General features: G+C 44.4%; 1 protein-coding gene across 1 annotated transcript in view; it reads left to right on the top strand.

The window, feature by feature from the left end:
* The window catches only part of FNIP2 (folliculin interacting protein 2), a 77616-nt gene extending 60194 nt beyond the window's left edge, over positions 1 to 17422 (top strand). Inside the window, exons 15-18 of the mRNA XM_083367883.1 lie at positions 2164 to 2364; positions 6047 to 6162; positions 9471 to 11977; positions 17307 to 17422. Of these exons, the coding sequence (XP_083224009.1) occupies positions 2164 to 2364; positions 6047 to 6162; positions 9471 to 9549 (396 nt within the window). The 3' untranslated portion in view covers positions 9550 to 11977; positions 17307 to 17422. The remainder of the gene's footprint in view (positions 1 to 2163; positions 2365 to 6046; positions 6163 to 9470; positions 11978 to 17306) is intronic.
* The last annotated feature ends 2861 nt before the right edge of the window (positions 17423 to 20283 follow it).

Genomic DNA, 20283 nt, shown 5'->3' with positions numbered 1-20283 from the left:
GCTTGGCTGTTTTCTTGCAGTCATTTCATTATAATTGTAAATCTTATAGTTAATCTTATAATTCACTCTACCTAAGGCTTAAAGATCACACAGAAGCTGCGGCAGTTTGGAATGCAGCAAGCCTAGGCAGTTATAACTATACCATGGTATACTCATGTAACACCTCTGATTTTTGAAGTGCACTGGTTCAATTCAATTAACAAAATTCAAGATGCTGATTATCACCTTAAAGTCCTTCATGGCATAAGCCTTGTTTTTTGAAAGGCTGCCTGTCTTCAATAGTTCTTATCCATGCCATATCTTCTGACATAGTTGGCATGCTCTGGGTGCCAACTCTGCCATGACTCTGGAACATCATTTCTCATGAGATTTTTTGGCTCTCATCCTGATCTTATTTAAATGTTTTCTTAAAGCCTGGCTGTTCCTTCAGACCTTGGGTTAGAGTAGATTACAGATCTTATTTATAGTCTACTAAACGGTGGTGTTTCTTCAGACTTTTTTTTAAGGTTATGTGTATTGTTTGTGTCATTTTATTTTGTAAGCCACCAGAATTGTGATCTATTGAGCAGTCTATAAATTTCAGGAATGAATAAATAAAATATTGATTAAATTATTCAACCACCTGATATAGAATAGGTCTGCAAGTGCCTTTTGTCAATTATAGTCAAAATAAAATCTTCATCTCTGAGAAAGAAAGAATATTTTTAGGCTGGAAACAAACTAGTAAAGTCACTTGCCTTCAGGCCTGTCTTTGTGACCTTGCAAAGGTATCTGCCTTATAACTGGGAACAAATAATGAAGATTAACTCTTTCTGATTCCAAAATTTTAATTTGGAGGAGGAATTCTCCTAGATGTAGCATGTCTGCCTTGCCTTTCAGTCATATTAAGTGATGATATATTAATTCAGTCATATTAAGAGTTATAATGCAGAATGCATGTCTCTAGAAAATTCTCTAGGAAAGTATCAAGAAACTCCTTGATTCCAAACTTTCTCTGCGCCTAGAAAGTACATTGAACTGGATCAAGTGAAGAAAGGCACCACTGATTCCCTTTACAATCCAAACCTGATTCTTAGAGTTTGCAGTTTAGTCTAACTAAAATTAATTAGTGCAGGTTCGCATCCCACCAGGCTCAAGGTTGACTCAGCCTTCCATCCTTCCGAGGTAGGTAAAATGAGGACCCAGATTGTTGGGGGCAATTAAGCTGACTTTGTAATAATGCCGCTTGGGGTGTGTGTGAAAGCCCTAATAAGCAGGCATATACATAGAATGAAGGCTACTGCTAAGCTTGTAAGCCGCCCTGAGTCTTCGGAGAAGGGCGGGATATAAATGGAATTAAAAAAAATATTGAGATTTAATTTAAGTGAATCAGAATGTTAATTATTTGAAGTCAAAAGTGTGTATTAATTTAGGCTAATCGTGTCGTGACTAGTTTGTGGCAATGTAGCTGGCTTCCTATCCCTAATTGGAACAGCTAGAAAATGAAAACTTGCTTTTTGCCTAGAAAGCATGCTTTCAGTTGTGCCTCTTTCTAGTCTGCGTAGCTGTCTGTATGTTCTGCATTTACCCTCTTTCTACTGGTCCAGAAATCACTACATATCCATGTAGATTTCCAGCCCTGTGTAGTTAAACAGAGGGCCCCTGTTCATATAGGTATCTAATCTTTGTGCTGAAACAAACCTTCTAGCACAAAATATATCTGAAAAGATACTCTAATTTTAAAAGCATATTTCTCTTTATATTAATTAATTTCCCTCTCTTCAAAGCGAAGCAGTTTAAACAAAAGGCTGTCTCGTATATTGTCAGTGCAAAAACATGTCAATGTTTGCAGCATTGACATCTATTATTATTAGGCAGTAGAGGTTTATCATTGAATAAATTACTCTCAAGCTTATCACTTCATTTGGCTGTGAGCACATTCTTTCCAGAAACAGTAGATAACAGCTGACTAATTAAGTATATTTACAGGCTGCCAAATATTTCTTCTATTATGCTAGATAGAATGCAGGTTTTATTCTTAAGTTTGAATTCAAAATAACCCTTAATACAGGGCATTTTTCTGAAAACAGGAGCCATCCAGATTTTGACATAAGATGACAGCTCTATAAATTTTTTAACAATACATAAATAAAATGTCTTGCTTCACTTTGTTTTGTTTTACAGCATCCTGTACTAGATGAATCTATAGCAGAAGCTGTTTACATTATAGCAGATGCTGATAAATGGACAGTTCAGGTGGCTACTAGCCAGAAAAAGATGGCTGACAGTATAAAACTAGGCAAAGATGTCCTCGTCTCCAGCCTAGTATCATCTTTATTGCAGTCTGTTTTACAACTTTACAAGCTTAATCTTTCTGCTGACTTTGTAAGTACTCATTTATTATACTCACTCATGTACAATAAAAATAGATAAAGAGAAAAGATAAGATGTGCTCCAGGTTTTTGAACTGCATGTATTTCTGCGCTGATTTTCAGACTTAGATGAGGCACTGTGGTGACTAATGCTTTCTTTTCCTACACGCTAACTATGTTAATCTAAAAGTTCACCTTGGCAATTGTTGAAGAACTGATAACTGTTCTTCAGGAACTTTTCTGACATTAGCCCTGTGGTGGCCACATCTTTTATATCATGTGAGCTACCCGCCCTGAGTCTTCGGAGAAGGGCGGGATATAAATGGAATTAAAATAAATAAATAAATAAATAGTTTCAGCCGCTGGATAGTGTCCTAAATACAAACATACATACATTCATAACGACTCTGGGCAGCATAAAGCATAAAAAAAGATAGATCAAAAAGAAAAAACCCACTATGTAACAATAAGCCATTACAGTATATAAAGATAAAATGGTGACAAATACAAGGTGGCCAAAGTATCTGAATTTCAACTTCAGGATCTGGCCTTCCAAAGAGCAGTCAGGGTTGATCTCTAGAACTGACCGGTTTGATCGCCTTGCAGTCCAAAGGACTTGCAGGAGTCTTCTCCAGAACCATAGTTCAAAGGCCTCAATTCTTTGGTGCTCAGCCTTTCTTATGGTCCAACCTTCGCAGCTATACATTGCAACTGGGAAGACCATAGCCTTGACTATACACACTTTTGTTAGCAGGCTGATGTCTCTGCTTTTTAGTGTGGTGTCTAGATTTGCCATGGCTTTCCTCCCCAGGAGCAAGTGTCTTTTAATTTCATGGCTACAGTCCCCATCTGCAGTGATCTTGGAGCCCAGGAAAATAAAATCTGTCACTACCTCCATTTCTTTCCCATCTATTTGCCAGGAATTGAGAGGGCCGGATGCCATGATCTTGGTTTTCTTAATGTTAAGTTTCAAGCCCACTTTTGCACTCTCCTTCTTCACCCGCAACAAGAGGCTCTTTAGTTCCTCTTCACTTTCTGCCACTAGAGTGGTATGATCTGCATATCTTAGGTTGTTGATATTTCTCCCAGCAATCTTAATTCCAACTTTAGATTCATCTAGCTCTGCCTTTCTCATGATGTGCTCTGCATATAGGTTAAACAGGCAGGGCAACAGTATACAACCTTGCCAGACTCCTTTCCCAATTTTGAACCAATCAGACCCACATATAAGTTTCTCCAGTGCTTTTTTCTCATAGAATGCTCAGAACGGAGTTCCAGCACCATTTTTGGATGGAACCTTGTAGGGTAGGCAAGGCAGGTTGTATGACATGTGTGAGTTCCGGCACCTTTTTCTTTTACAAAAAAAGCACTGGGTTTCTCAAGAGACAAATAAGATGGTCTGGTACTCCCATCTCTTTAAGAACTTGCCACAGTTTGTTGTGATCCACGCAAAGGCTTTAGCATAGTCAATGAAGCAGATGTTTTTCTGGAACTCTATAGCTTTCTCCATGATCCAGCGTATGTTGGCAATTTGATCTCTAGTTCCTCTGCCTCTTCAAAATCCTTCCTGTACTTCTGGTAGTTCTCAATCCACATATGCTGGAGTCTAGCTTGTAGGATTTTAAGGATAACTTTACTAACATGTGAAATGAGTGCAATGGTGTGATAGTTTGAACATTCTTTGGCACTGCCTTTCTTTGGAATTGGAATGTAAACTGATCTTTTCCAATCCTGTGGCCACTGTTGACTTTTCCAAATTTGCTGGCAAATTGAGTGTAGCACTTTTACTGCATCATCATTTAAGATTTTGAATAGCTCAGCTGGAATACTGTCACCTCCACTAGCTTTGTTGTTGCTCAGCTTTCCTAAAGCCCACTTCACTTCACATTCTAAGATGTCTGGCTCAAGGTCAGTGACCACCTCATCGTGGTTATCAGGGACGTTAAGCTCGTTCTTGTATAGTTCTTCTGTGTAATTTTGCTATCTCTTCTGCCTCTGTTAGGTCCCTGCCATTTTGGTCCTTTATCATGCCTATTTTTGCATGAAATGTTCCCTTCATCTCTCCAATTTTCTTGAAGAGATCTTTGGTCCTCTTTATTCTATTGTTTTCTTCTGTTTCTTTGCACTGTTCATTTAAGAAGGCATTCTTATCTCTTCTAGCTATTCTCTGGAATTCTGCATTCAATTGAGCGTATCTTTCTTTTTCTCCCTTGCCTTTTGCTTCCCTCCTGTTCTCAGCTACTTGCAAAGCTTCCTCAGACAGCCATTTTGCTTTCTTGCATTTCTTTTTCTTTGGGATGGTGTTAGTTGCTACCTCTTGTACAATGTTGCGAACCTCCTTCCATAGTTCTTCAGGCACTCTGTCTATCAGATCTAATTCCTTAAATCTGTTTGTCACCTCTACTGTAAATTCGTCAGGGATATGATTCAGTTCATACCTGAGTGGCCTAGTGCTTTTCCCTACTTTCTTCAGTTTAAGCCTAAATTTTGCAATGAGAAGCTCATGATCTGAGCCACAGTCTTTTTTTTAACTGACTGTATAGAGCTTCTCCATCTTTGGCTGCAGAGCACATAGTCAATCTGATTTCTGTGTTGACCGTCTGGTGATGTCCATGTGTAGAGCCGTCTCTTGGGTTGTTGGAAAAGAGTGTTTGCTATGATCATCGTATTCTCTTGACAAAATTCTATCAGCCTGTGCCCTGCTTCATTTTGTACTCCAAGGCCAAACTTGCCTGTTATTCCGGTTATCTTTTGGCTTCCTACTTTAGCATTCCAATCCCCCATGATGATAAGAACATCATTTTTTGGTGTTAGTTCTATATCTATAGAGTGCTGGAGGGCTTCATAGAACCGGTCAATTTCATCCTCTTCAGCACTGGTGGTTGGGGCATAGACTTGGACTACTGTGATATTGAATGATTTGCCTTGGATTCGAACTGAGATCATTCTGTCATTTTGGGGATTGTATCCCAGTATTGCTTTTCCTACTCTTTTATTGACTATGAAGGCTACTCCATTTCTTCTGAGGGATTCTTGCCCGCAGTAGTATACCTGATGATCATCTGAATTAAATTCACCCATTCCTGTTCATTTTAGTTCGCTGATTCCTAAGATGTCGATGTTCAGTCTTGTCATCCCATGTTTGACCAAGTCCAGCTTGCCTCGATTCATGGATCTTACATTCCAGGTTCCTATGGAGAAAAAATCTTTACAGCATCAGACTTTCCTTTCACCACCAGATTACATCCACAGCTGAGCGTCCTTTTGGCTTTGGCCCAGTCACTTCTTTCTTTCTGGCGCTACTAGTACTAGCCCTCTGTTCTTCCCCAGTAGCATATTGGATGCCTTCCGACCTGAGGGGCTCATCTTCCAGCGTCTTTTCCTTTTGGTACTGTCCATGGGGTTTTCATGGCAAAGATACTGGAGTGGGTTGCCATTTCCTTCTCCAGTGGATCACATTTTGTCAGAACTCTCTGCTATGACCTGTCCGTCTTGGGTGGCCTGCACAGTATAGCTCATAGCTTCATTGAATTATGCAAGCCCCTTCACCACGACAAGGCAGTAGTCCATGAAGGGGAAATCAATAAAATACTGGACTTTAATGTGGCCTCAACAAAGTATTTTTATATTTATAAGTTGCAGATTTTATTATAAAGTATTTGATTTTATCTCTGGGTTTCTCATTCCATTTACAGTGTATGATGCACCTTGAGGATCGCCTACAGGAAATGTACCATAAAAGCACAATGCTATCTAAATATCTGCGAGGACAAACCAGAGTTCATGTGAAAGAGCTTGGAGTGGTATTGGGGTGAGTACTACTAAAGTTAAAAACTAAGGCTAGTTTATATATCTGTAAAAGTTGCATTGACCATCTGGAAATCAAACTGAGCTGTTATATTAAATGAAATTTCTAGTCCTCCTTTACTTTCTCAATAAAATGAAATTTTAAAAGGCAGATGCTCTCAAGGACTCTCTCATATGTAGAGCACTCTGTCAATATTGAATTGAGGAAGGAGTTGCCTGTGAATTGCCAACAAGTCCACTACAGAACTGGTGACTTTCACCTCTGAAGATGCCAGCCACAATTCCTGACAAAACATCGGAAAAAAATAATAATTAGATCACAGACTATTAAGCTGAAAGCTGATGACCACTGGAGGGTCGGTCCCATTACTTCATTTTGATTGATTGATCAATACTGTTCACGCAAAGCAACAAGTCTAACGAATTAAAATATATAAATTTAAAAATGGATTGAGAAGGGGAAATGTATCCATTTTAATTTTTTCTGTCTTTAAGATCAGAAATCTTGTTTTTAAGCATGTCAGGAGATGTAGGTGTAGTGTAATATTCATCAGACAGCATTATATATTCCTGACCTGAAGTAATAATTGCTGCACTTTTATTTCTGAATAATTAAAAGGGGAGGATGTTCTTTTCATTGTCCTAAGAGCATCTTAGAGGAATAATTTTAGTCATGGTTACTAACGATATTTTCAGTACAACAGAGGATCAAGGATTGGATCTTCAGGTTTCCCTTCTGGCAGGGAAGATTGCAAGTTGCTGCCACCTGCCAAAGAATTTTCCTTCCCCTCCATGTATTGAGGGTGGTGGTAGCAGAAATCCTTTGTCAGGCTACAGAAAAGAAGCTCCGTGTCAAATGCCTGACTTCGCTTTCTTTGAAGCTTGTTAGCAACTGCCATAACCGGGGGAGAGGGGACATTTGGAAGGGGAAGAGCGTTGAAGGTGTGAGAATGCTGTGAGAATTTGGGGAGTATGGACACTAACAGGAACCAGAGGTGCCAAACCAAGCCATCTGCCTGCCCTTAAGGATGCCAGCCCTGGGAAAGGAATTTGCTGGGGCACCAGTTTCACAAAACATCGGACCAGGATTGTATTGGACTACTCTGGCCAGGGGGAGGGCTTTGGACATTGGTGGTTGCTTTCATTATATGCTTTTTGCGTGGTTTTTCTTTAGAGCTTGCCTCACGCTGCACTCAGTATCTCTAGTAAAAGTACCTTTTCTCTAACATCTATGAAGTCAAGGGTCATTCTTTCTTAGGGAGTGAACTGTGGCCAGTCTGACACTCAGATTTTCAGGAACCCTGCTTGTTTTTCCCTAGCCCAGCACTTGAATTTCCTGCTGCACATGGAGAGGAGAGGAGAAGAATTCCTGCAGTTCTTGCAGAAATGAAGCAGGGATTGTGAAGACCTGAGCTTTGTTTCTCCAGCCCAGTGTGCATGTTCCTTTCCACACGCAGACAGGGGACACCTCTCCAAGGGGCTGCAGAAATGAAGCTTGAATCCCAAAAATCTGAGCTTCATTTCTGCAGCCCACCAGAAGAGGTCCTTCTTCTGCACACAGAAGAAAGGTACCTTCCCTCTTTTAGCAGGCAGCTCTTTTACTCTGCCTCCTTAACAACTCATGTGGTCATTCAATGACTGCAGCAGTGAGAGATGGGATTGCAGTCGTTTAGTAAAGCGGTCACTTGGCTGTGTCGTTTAATGACTGCTTTGTTCAATAACCAAAACTCTGGCTCATAAATTGAGGACTACTTGTACTGTCCTTAATAACTTATCAGCATTCCCACAAAGATCCAGTCTGTTAAGCTAATTGCTATTGCTATTTCCAAAAGCATTTTCACCAGAAATTTTTTTTAGGTGTGTGTGTGTTTACATCATCCCCTTTATCTTTTTTTTAAAAAAATTGCATTCCAGTGTTGCTAAGTTTTTTTGCTTTTAAGTTAAAATTATTTAAAATAACTTTTCCCCTTTCTTCAAATCTAAAAAAAAATGCATTCACCATGTATCCTTGATCTTCACTGCTGTTTGGAATATTTTTCTTAGGTTATCAAGTAATTAAGTTTAAAAGTGGTTAAGAAAGACTTTTGCCAGTCAAATTCTATTGAAGTTGCACAGCACTTAAGGACACATTGTAAATCCCTTAAACTCCCAACCTGCTCAACTTGCTATTGACCATAAGCAGCTGAACTCCTATGGTCTCCTCACCTGGAGCAGCTCTTTCAGAGTACAAATAGATTATTCCAATGATCTCTCCTTCCTCTGAAGAAATTTTTGTCCACCAGAACCCACCTGGCAATTCCACCAAAATGTCATTCCCACTTATGGCACTTCCCGTAGGGATGGTTAACCTGCTGCCATGAGTCCTTACTACTTGGAAGCCCAATATTTACTTGACCTTTATATAGTATCCCAGAAGGCCACCTCCACACACACCCCATAAAAAAGTGAGTGGTGCCAGTATAAATGCTTTATTCATGTCAGAAGCACTGTCAAATTGTAGACATATACTTTTCAATGTTGAGCAAATCAAACAGATATAAAATAGATTATAAAAGCACGTGTAAAAAGTTTGTACTATAAATAGAGTTAAAACTAAATGATACTAGCCCAGTATTGGGCCACATCAACAGCATTTTCTACCATCAGTATGAAGTCTTCCTCTGTACATAAATCCTAAACTTGATTTGTTTTTAATTTAGTTAGAGATATAATAAGCTAATTGAATACAATTATTGTGATCACTGCCTGTGTGTTTAATTCCTAGGCACATTAAAAGCAACAATTTGGCAACAGAATCATAAACAGAATCAGTGGTCTGGGAGTGGGCTGCAAGATATCTGTTCTTGGTTTAATGGCTCAATTTGACTTCTGTTCTTCCCCAGTATGTGTTCTCATCTCTATTACTGGTACAGAGATTATCAATGATATAATTTGAAAAGCCTTAGAACAGCGGTCCCCAACCTTTCCGGCTCCACAGACTGGCAGCAGTAGGGAGGGAGGGGGGAGGGAATGGTTTTGCACACCCACCAGTTGTGTGGCCTGGTTCCCAACAGACTGTTGACCGGGAGTTGGAGACCCCTGCTTTAGAATATTTAAATGTGAATATCTTCTTTATTATTTATGATCCCAGATCAATAAAAATATGAACATAATTTTTTTAAAGAAAAGACACTCATGATGTTCAAGAAGGTGAGTACGTATAGAATGGAAGACTTGTTTTTTAAATACAGTGTTACTCAGTCCCAATTCATTGGAATGCCTAACTAACTTTATGTAGCTTAAATATTAACACTTTCTCATTTTCATTTCTAGGATTGAATCCAATGACTTACCACTGCTGGCTGCTATAGCAAGTACTCATTCAGCATATGTAGCTCAAATACTCCTCTAAGTTAAAGATAAACTCTAATCTCTCAAAGATTTGGGAGTGAATAATAGACACAAAAGAAGAGATTTTGTGACAGCAGTTCATTATGTCTCATTTGGTTTCCTGCCTTTTCTGTGGATATTTATCAGTGAATTTTTAGTTTACATGATGTAAAAGAGATTCAGGGTTTTTATATTGTTCATGCATCCTTGTATTTTAATGAATGGAAGGATTAAACATTAATGATGGATATGTTGTTTATATATAGCAGCTAACTAAACAGACTATCAAAAAATACAATTTTCTTCTTTTGGCATTTGTCATATTTTTCTGAATTTCTTCAATAAGGGGGTCTAAGCAAATAGTTTGAATGTATATTTTCCTGTGTCTATATAAATAATATGATAAACCAATATATCCGTCTGCACAGAACTGCCTCTCTTTAGAAGAAGGGCTCAGAATTCAGCTATTAGGTAACAACTTGGTTGGCTGGCTAGTTTTTCAAATGGGGAAAGAAAGCCAAAAGATTTTTAAGTTTTATTCAAAAAGAAGATGGGGGAAGAGGAGAAGGAAGGAAGGAAGGAAGGAAGAAAGAAAGAAAGAAAGAAAGAAAGAAAGAAAGAAAGAAAGAAAGAAAGAAAGAAAGAAAGAGAAAAAGAAAAAATAACTTTTGTGTCATCAGTAAATAAAAGTGGGGGGAAATTCTTGAAACTGGCATAAGTCTGCTTCAAATTTGCCTTATTGCAAATGCTACCTCTTGAAGGCCTTATCTTGAATTCTAATTTCTGGGGTATGTGAAAAAGTAGATGAAATGTGGAAATTTACCCTGTGTTACCAGCAAAAAAAAGCATAAACACTGGATAGCTTATTTTGAATGGTAATTGTATCATTGCCCTGATAACTCTAGCTAAACTGTATAAACAGGATTCACCTTTAAGGTAAATGATTGAACTGTTCAGAAGAAATTCCAGATGGTCATGTGGGAAGAGAAAGGTAAATATAATGACAGTCACTCAGTAATTAATTAGGATAACTACAGATACATGAACAATCCTATGGAACATTTTATACTAGGTTTTCAGTGCCTTCCACTGTTCTGAATCTAGAGGAACTCATGAGACCAGGCATAAATGGCATCCATCCCTAGTTGTCTAAAGTAATACATGCATCTCTGTGCTTGTGCATCATGGGTTTCAAATCTAGGATTTTACTTGGCTTGGGGATTAGAACCCTGTAGCCTTTCCATTGTTGTTATCCTCTAGCTTCCCTATCAACATTGCCTCTAGTGAAGGATGCTGAAACTTGTAATTCAGCTATATGGGAATAATAGGAAATAATGTCCTCAATTCAAAAGATTCTCAAGTTTTTAAACGGTATAACAGTATTTTATATGTAAAATAAAAATAAGCAAGCTTATGGCCATATATTTTCAGATATCCATACATTATATTTTCCAACACAAAGCATGCATGTTTTTTTTTTAAATGGAAGCAGAAAGAAACACTGTTAGCCTATTTTTAAACTGGATAAGTAATTTGTAATACAGGTAGTCCTCGACTGAGCCCAAAATTTCTGTTGCTAAGTGAGATGTTTGTTAAGTGAGTTTTGCCCCATTTTAGCAATAGCACTTACACTTCTGTACTGCTTTGTCATGCTTAACAGCCTTCTCTAAGCAGTTTACAGAGTCAGCATAACAATCTGAGTCCCCAATTTACTCACCTGGGAAGGATGGAAGGCTGAGTCAACCTTGAGCTGGTGAGAATCAAACTGCTGGCAGTCAGCAGAATTAGCCTGCAATACCGCATTCTAACCACCATGGCTCTTTTTTTACAACCTTTCTTAACCCAGTTGTCAAGTGAATCACTGCAGTTGCTAAGCTAGTAACACGGCTGTTAAGGGAATCTAGCTTCTCCACTGACTTGACAAGTCAGAAGGTTGCAGAAGGTCAACACATGACCCTGGGACACTGCAACCGTCATAAATATAACCTAATTGCCAAGCACGCAAATGTTGATCATGTGACCATGGGGATGCTGCAATGGTCATAAGTGTGAAACACAGTCATAGTTCACTTTTAGCAGAAAACTAGCTTTGAACAGTCACAAAATGAATTGTAAGTCAAGGACTGCCTGTATAAATGAATGCATTTAAAATTTTTGTATGTTTATGTCTAATATTTAAAGACTTGCCATATTCTGGGAATCTCATCTGAAATGGAACTGTTCTGGAACTGATAATTGCTGAAGAGAAATGGACTTTCAAAATGCCAGCATAACAGTTGTGCTTTTCCAAGCGCAACAACTCTTTCACAAATTGGGTCAATAAACTGAATTACTTGAGTTAAGTAACATGTTATTTATTAAGGAAAGACACACCATTCTATAGGATATCTCCAAAGAACATACAGGCACTACATGTGAGTATGGTCACTAACTAGAAGCTTCTTATTTTGGTTAGAAATTGTTGTGACTCAGGGCCAGCCTGTGGGTCCGACAGCCGGTTCCGATGTATCGGATGACTCAGATGAGGGGGAGGAGGGAAACGAACCGGCTGATGATGGTTTGCAGGCTTTGCAGAGCCCTCAGCCGGGGACCTCTTCTCAGCTGCGTGAGCCCGAGAGTGCGGAGGAAGATGACCCACAGCTGGCCCTGTTCAAGGACGCCCGACGCAGGAGGCAGTCGAGCAGGAACAAACAAAGAAAGGCTGTGGGACTCCTCGGGAGGAGGCACAGGGAGACCACGCCCTGAGCTCTCTATAAAAGGAGTGTTTGGGGAGGGGCTGGTTGCTGAAAGCAACTTTTCCGCTTGAGAAGACAAGCTCTTGTGTTTTTGTTAACTGCGTAATTAAATCTTGGCAGATGCCTTTTAGCCTTGGACGCTCTCCAGTCTCTTCTTTCTTAATAGGGGTTTGCCTTACTACAAGGCCAGAAGAGGGCTGGTTCAGAACAGTTTGCTTTCAGCCACCCACCCCTTATTACTACGATGGAGCAGCTTCTTGCCGAGAATGCCCAGCTCACCCAGCAACTCACTTTGCTGGCAGCTCAGGTGGCTCAACTGCAAGCTCAGGTACATGCTGCACCCCCACCCAGGAGGAAATGTCAGATAGCTATGCCGGATAAATTTGCTGGTACTCCAGAACTGTTTCCTGCCTTCTTGGGACAATGCCAGCTTTTTATCAGCGTGAGAGCAGCTGATTTCCCCACTGACCGAGATAAGTTGGGATTCGTGTTGAGCCTTCTGTCGGGAGATGCAGCTCGTTGGGGCACGCCTCTGTTGGCACAGCCTAGCCCTTTGTTGGATAACTTTGGGGGGTTTTGTGACCATATGCGCCTCATGTACGAGGACCCGATTAAGGCGCAGACTGCCACCCGACGCCTGAAAGCTTTGAGGCAGGGTCAGCGCCCTCTACAGGCCTATATCAGCGATTTCAGGTTGCTTAGCCAGGATTCCGCCTGGAATGAGGCTGCGCTCGTGGATGCCTTTCAGGATGGCTTGTCAGAGGAGATGTTGGATGAGCTGGCCCGCGTGGACATTCCCTCAGACCTGAATGGGCTGATCCATCTTTGTCTGCGGATCGATGCCCGGCTGCAGCAGCGAAAGAGTCGCCGTGCCACCCCAAAGACCCCTGCCGCTCCTGTTGAGCGTGTGCCCCCAGTCCAGAGGGAGGAGCCAATGGAGCTGGGTGCCGCCAGGTCCCGTCTATCGGTGACGGAAATGGACAGACGACGATCGGAGGGGTTGTGTTTTTACTGTGGGGACCCTGGACATTTGGCTGCTTCTTGCCCGAAGAAGCGTCAGCGGGCGTCAGTGACCAAGCCTGCCCCGAGAAAGTCCCCTGCTTTGCTGTCGGGAAACGGCCCGAGCCCGATCTAGACGGTGTGAAAGATCGGGCGACCCACAACGACCACGCCGAGCGACGCCGTTCCGACGGTGCCTGTGAACCTCCACGGCATTTGATTCTGGAGGCACGTCTGATCCTTCCTGGCAAGCCAGAGGGGATTCCGGTCCATGCCTTAATTGACTCTGGGGCTACCACTAACTTTATGGATTCGGCCTTTGTGGCCAAATGGGCTGTTCCCCAGTGTCCAGTGGATCCGCCCATGCTTGTGGAGACCATCGATGGTCGAGTGCTCCTGTCCGGGCCTATTACGGCCGCCACGCAACCCGTGTGTATGGCCATCAGTACCCATGTGGAGGCCATTCAGTTCTACGTCACTTCGGATCTGCACTTCCCCGTGGTCCTGGGACTGGCGTGGCTCCGGGCGCATGATCCACAGATCTATTGGTCTCAGAACTTGGTCACCTTCCCAAGTTTGCAGTGCGTGGACCACACCCGCCATATCTGTGCCGGCCAGGTGGAGGGTTCCCCAGGGGTTTCCTTGCCTCCCGAACTGTCCGACTTTGCTGACGTGTTCAGCGAGTCAGAGGCGGACCAGTTACCCCCGCACAGGCCCTACGACTGCTCCATTGACCTAGTCCCTGATGCGCCTCTCCCAGTGGGGCGTTTGTACTCCATGTCGGAGCCCGAGTTGGCTGCATTGCGGGACTTCCTGACAAAGAATTTGGCTCGTGGTTTCATCCGGCCCTCGTCCTCGCCAGTGTCTGCGCCCGTGCTCTTCGTCAAAAAGAAGTCGGGCGAGTTACGGCTTTGCTGTGACTACCGGAAACTCAACGCCATCACGGTGCGTAACCGCTACCCGCTGCCCCTCATCCCCGAGCTCTTGGACCGACTCCGGGAGGCTAAGATCTTCACGAAACTGGACCTGCGTGGAGCTTACAACCTCGTCAGTGTTCGGCCGGGTGATGAGTGGAAGACGGCGTTTGGTACTCGCTATGGACATTTCGAGTACACGGTGATGCCGTTTGGCCTGACCAACGCCCCCGCTGTGTTTCAGCATTTTATGAACGATATCTTTCGGGATCTGTTGGACCAGTTTGTCGTGATTTACCTGGACGACATCCTGATTTACTCCCCGTCGCGTGAAGCGCATCATCAGCATCTCCGTCAGGTCCTGCAGCGCCTCCGGGAACATCGGCTGTTTGCCAAGTTGGAGAAGTGCCAGTTCTACCAGGTGACCATCGATTTCCTGGGTCACCGCATTTCTCCTGAGGGCATCGCCATGGAGCCGAGTAAAGTTGAGTCGTTGCAGAGTTGGCAACCCCCGCGTCGCGTGAAGGACGTTCAGCGACTCCTTGGATTTGCCAACTACTATCGGACATTCATCCCTGGCTTTGCTGCCTTGACAGCCCCCCTCACCCGGCTCCTGCAGAAGAAGACTCGGTTCCAGTGGAACGCCCCCGAACAACAGGCGTTCCAGGCTTTGAAGGACGCCTTCATGAAGGAGCCCATCTTGAAACATCCCGACCCGCAACGGCCGTTTGTCGTGGAGGCGGACGCCTCCGACATTGCCATTGGGGCCGTGTTACTCCAGGCAACGACGCCCAGCGGTACCCTTTTCCCTTGCGCGTATCACTCTCGGAAATTGAACCCCTCGGAGCGCAACTATACCATCTGGGAGAAGGAGCTGCTGGCCATCAAGGCGGCGTTCGAGGCTTGGAGGCATCATCTGGAGGGGGCGCGGCATCAGATCGAGGTCCGGACGGACCACAAGAATCTGGAAAGCCTGCAGACCGCTCGGAATTTGAATCAACGCCAGATCCGGTGGTCCCTCTTCTTTGCGAGGTTTGACTTCCGAGTGCGGTACATACCAAGCGGGCACAACCAGAGAGCGGATGCTCTGTCCAGAAAGCCCGAATACACCCGAGCGGAAGACAAGCTTCCGCCCAGGACAGTGATCCCCGTCGAGTCTTTTGCTGCGGTGCGGGAGCCGGTGGATATACGGGCTCGGATCCGGGAGGCGCAGCAGCAGGAGGCGTGGGTGGCTCAGCGGAAGGAAGAGGTGGGGCCAGATTCGCCTTGGTCGGTCGCGGATGGACTCCTGTATTATCGTGACCGGCTCTATGTTCCAGGAGGGCCACTCAGGGGACTCGTCCTCAGCCAGTGTCATGATAACCCGTCTGCGGGGCATTTTGGCCTGTTCAAGACTCTGAACTTGGTCTCCCGTACTTTCTGGTGGCCCCGAGTCCGACACGATGTCCAGTCTTATGTCACCTCCTGCATTCCTTGCAGGCAGGCCAAGTCAGCGACAGGGGCCCCGCCTGGTTTACTGCAGCCTTTGCCAACGCCCAAGAGACCCTGGGGGGCTGTGTCCATGGACTTTCTGACGGACCTACCCCCATCCTCCGGCTTCACGACAGTGTTTGTGGTGGTGGACATGTTGACCAAGATGGCGCACTTCATCCCCTGTCGCGGCTTACCGTCAGCTCGCGCCACTAGTCGCATGTTCATCCAACAGGTGTTCCGGCTGCACGGCCTTCCCGATAGGGTCGTCTCCGATAGGGGGGCCCAGTTTACAGCCCGCTTCTGGCAGGAGTTGATGCGGGCATTGGACATTAAGGTTTGCCTCTCGTCCGCGCATCATCCTCAGACCGACGGGGGTACCGAGAAGGTCATCGGCATCTTAGAGCAGTATCTGCGCTGCTATGTTAACCTGCAGCAGGACAATTGGGTGGACTATTTGGCCATAGCCGAGTTTGCCTTTAACAACTCGCAGCACACCTCCACGCAGATGACACCGTTCTTGGCCAACGTGGGTTATCACCCCAGGTTTTTCCCCCTTTCTCCCGTGGACTCACCGGAGCCGGCAGCGAACGAATTCATGGCGGAATTACAGGCGATCCATCGGTTGGTGCGTCGGCAGCTGGAGAAGGCCAAGGCCGACTACAAGAGGTTCGCCGATCGGTCGAGAAGGGATACGCCTCCATTATCGGTGGGGGATCGGGTCTGGCTGTCCACCAGGAACCTACCATCCACTCGGCCGGCGAGGAAGCTGGACCACCGTTACCTTGGACCGTTCCCAGTCGAGGCCGTCATCAACCCGGTCGCCTATCGTTTAACTCTGCCACGTTCCCTGCGCGTGCACCCCGTCTTCCATCGGTCCTTGTTGGTCCCCGAACAACCGGCTTGTCCACTTCGCCAAGCGGAACCTCCCCCATCAGGACCTCGTGATGGCGACAGCACCCCCGAGTACGAGGTCGCCAGCATCAGGGATTCCCGCTGGCTGAAAGGTCGCTTCCAGTACCTGATCGAGTGGAAAGGGTACGGGCCGGAGGACTTCACATGGGAAGACGCGACCGCCGTTCATGCCCCTGCGTTGGTGACTGCTTTTCACGAACAGTTCCCATCCCGACCGCATCCGGATCGGCAGACCCGGGGGAAGGGCCCTGCGGTGCGGGATAGTGTTGTGACTCAGGGCCAGCCTGTGGGTCCGACAGCCGGTTCCGATGTATCGGATGACTCAGATGAGGGGGAGGAGGGAAACGAACCGGCTGATGATGGTTTGCAGGCTTTGCAGAGCCCTCAGCCGGGGACCTCTTCTCAGCTGCGTGAGCCCGAGAGTGCGGAGGAAGATGACCCACAGCTGGCCCTGTTCAAGGACGCCCGACGCAGGAGGCAGTCGAGCAGGAACAAACAAAGAAAGGCTGTGGGACTCCTCGGGAGGAGGCACAGGGAGACCACGCCCTGAGCTCTCTATAAAAGGAGTGTTTGGGGAGGGGCTGGTTGCTGAAAGCAACTTTTCCGCTTGAGAAGACAAGCTCTTGTGTTTTTGTTAACTGCGTAATTAAATCTTGGCAGATGCCTTTTAGCCTTGGACGCTCTCCAGTCTCTTCTTTCTTAATAGGGGTTTGCCTTACTACAAGGCCAGAAGAGGGCTGGTTCAGAACAGAAATAGACAGTTACCATGTCTCAATTTGGGGGTGTGGGTGTGCATTGCTGGACTCCTTTCCCAATTTTGAACCAATCAGTGGTTCCGTGTCCAGTTCTCACTTCTTGGCCCACATATAGGTTTCTCAAGAGACAAATAAGATGGTCTGGTATGCCCATCTTTTTAAGAATGTGCCACAGTTTGTTATAATCCACACAATCAAAGGCTTTAGCATAGTCAATGAAGCAGAAGTTAATGTTTTTCTGGAATTCTCTAGCTTTCTCCATGATCCAGCGTATGTTGGCAATTTGATCTCTAGTTCCTCTGCCTCTTCGAAATCCTGCCTGTACTTCTGGTAGTTCTCGATCCACATACTGCTGAAGTCTAGCTTGTAGGATTTTAAGCATACCTTTACTAGCATGAGAAATGAGTGCAATGGTGCGATAGTTTTAACATTCTTTGGCACTGCCTTTCTTTGGAATTGGAATGTAAACTGATCTTTTCCAATCCTGTGGCCACTGTTGAGTTTTCCAAATTTGCTGGCAAATTGAGTGTAGCACTTTTACTGCATCGTCTTTTAAGATTTTGAATAGCTCAGCTGGAATACTGTCACCTCCACTAGCTTTGTTGTTGCTCAGGTTTTCTAAGGCCCACTTCACATTCTAGGATGTCTGGCTCGAGGTCAGTGACCACCTCATTGTGATTATCAGGGACATTAAGCTCATTCTTGTATAGTTCTTCTGTGTAATTTTGCCACCTCTTCTTAATCTCTTCTGCCTCTGTTAGGTCCCTTCCATTTTGGTCCTTTATCATGCACATTTTTGCATGAAATGTTCCCTTCATCTCTCCAATTTTCTTGTAAAGGTCTCTGGTCCTCCCTATTCTATTGTTTTCTTCTATTTCTTTGCATTGTTCATTTAAGAAGGCATTCTTACCTCTTCTAGCTATTCTTTGGAAGTCTGCATTTAATTGTTCCTTTTTCTTTTTCTCCCTTGCCTTTCGCTTCCCTCCTTTCCTCAGCTATTTGCAAAGCTTCCTCAGACAGCCATTTTGCTTTCTTGCATTTCTTTTTCTTTGGGATGGTTTTGGTTGCTACCTGTTGTACAATGTTGCGAACCTCCGTCCATAGTTCTTCAGGCACTCTGTCTATCAGATCTAATTCCTTAAATCTATTTGTCACCTCTACTGTACATTGAACAGAGATATGATTTAATTCATACCTGACTGGCCTAGCGCTTTTCCCTACTTTCTTTAATTTAAGCCTAAACTTTGCAACGAGAAGCTCATGGTCTGAGCCACAGTCAGCTCCTGGTCTTGTTTTTACTGACTGTATAGAGCTTCTCCATCTTTGGCTGCAGAGCATATAGTCAATCTGATTTCTGTGTTGACCGTCTGGTGATGTCCATGTGTAAAGCCGTCTCTTGGGTTGCTGGAAAAGAGTGTTTGCTATGACCATCGTATTCTCTTGACAAAATTCTATCAGCCTGTGCCCTGCTTCATTTTGTACTCCAAGGCCAAACTTGCCTGTTATTCCAGTTATCTTTTGGCTTCCTACTTTAGCATTCCAATCCCCCATGATGATAAGGACATCATTTTTTGGTGTTAGTTCTATAAGGTGCTGCAGGGCTTCATGAAACGGTCAATTTCATCCTCTTCAGCACTGGTGGTTGGGTCATAGACTTGGACTACTGTGATATGAAATGGTTTGCCTTGGATTCGAACTGAGATCATTCTGTCATTTTGAGGATTGTATCCCAGTATTTCTTTTCCTATTCTTTTATTGACTATGAAGGCTACTCCATTTCTTCTGAGGGATTCTTGCCCGCAGTAGTATACCTGATGGTCATCTGAATTAAATTCACCCATTCCTGTCCATTTTAGTTCGCTGATTCCTAAGATGTCAATGTTCAGTCTTGTCATCTCTTGTGTTGTGACTCAGGGCCAGCCTGTGGGTCCGACAGCCGGGTCCGATGTATCGGAGGACTCAGATGTGGGGGAGGAGGGAAACGAACCGGCTGATGATGATTTGGAGACTTTGCAGAGTCCTCAGCCGGGAACCTCTTCTCAGCTGTGTGAGCCCGAGAGTGCGGAGGATGATGACCCACAGCTGGCCCTGTTCAAGGACGCCCGACGCAGGAGGCAGACGAGCAGGGACAAACAAAGAAAGGCTATGGGACTCCTCGGGAGGAGGCACAGGGAGACCACGCCCTGAGCTCTCTATAAAAGAAGTGTTTGGGGAGGGGCTGGTTGCTGAAAGCAACTTTTCCGTTTGAGAAGTCAAGCTCTTGTATTCTTGTAACAGTGTAATTAAAACTTGGCAGAAGCCTTTTGGTCTTGGACGCTTTCCAGACTCTTCTTTTGATTAGGGGTGCGAGAAGAGGGCTGGTTCAGAACATCTTGTTTGACCACGTCCAGCTTTCCTTGATTCATGGATCTTACATTCCAGGTTCCTATGGAGAAAAAATCTTTACAGCATCGGACTTTCCTTTCACCACCAGACACATCCACAGCTGAGCGTCCTTTCAACTTTGGCCCAGTCGCTTCATTCTTTCTGGTGCTACTAGTACTAGCCCTCTGCTCTTCCCCAGTAGCACATTGGACGCCTTCCGACCTGAGGGGCTCATCTTCCAGCGTCATATCGTTTTGCCTTTTGGTACTGTCCATAGGGTTTTCATGGCAAAGATACTGGAGTGGTTTGCCATTTCCTTCTCCAGTGGATCACGTTTTGTCAGAACTCTCTGCTATGACCTGTCCGTCTTGGGTGGCCCTGCACAGCATAGCTCATAGCTTCATTGAATTACACAAGCCCCTTCGCCACGACAAGGCAGTAATCCATGAAGGGGATTATTTTTTACCTGCTTCTAACAGGTGTGTGAGGGTGTGTATGGAATAGATCCTTCATTTTCTATTGTTTCATAATTTATGGCAGCCAAGCAAGGAACTACATTGTTAATAAATTAAGAAATGTTACCTAAAGTAAAACTCCACATATT

The sequence above is a fragment of the Vipera ursinii genome, assembly GCF_947247035.1.
Source record: "Vipera ursinii genome assembly, chromosome: 7".
Taxonomy (NCBI): domain Eukaryota; kingdom Metazoa; phylum Chordata; class Lepidosauria; order Squamata; family Viperidae; genus Vipera; species Vipera ursinii.
The sequence above is the reverse complement of the archived record's forward strand: the minus strand, read 5'-3'. Positions and strand labels throughout refer to the sequence as shown.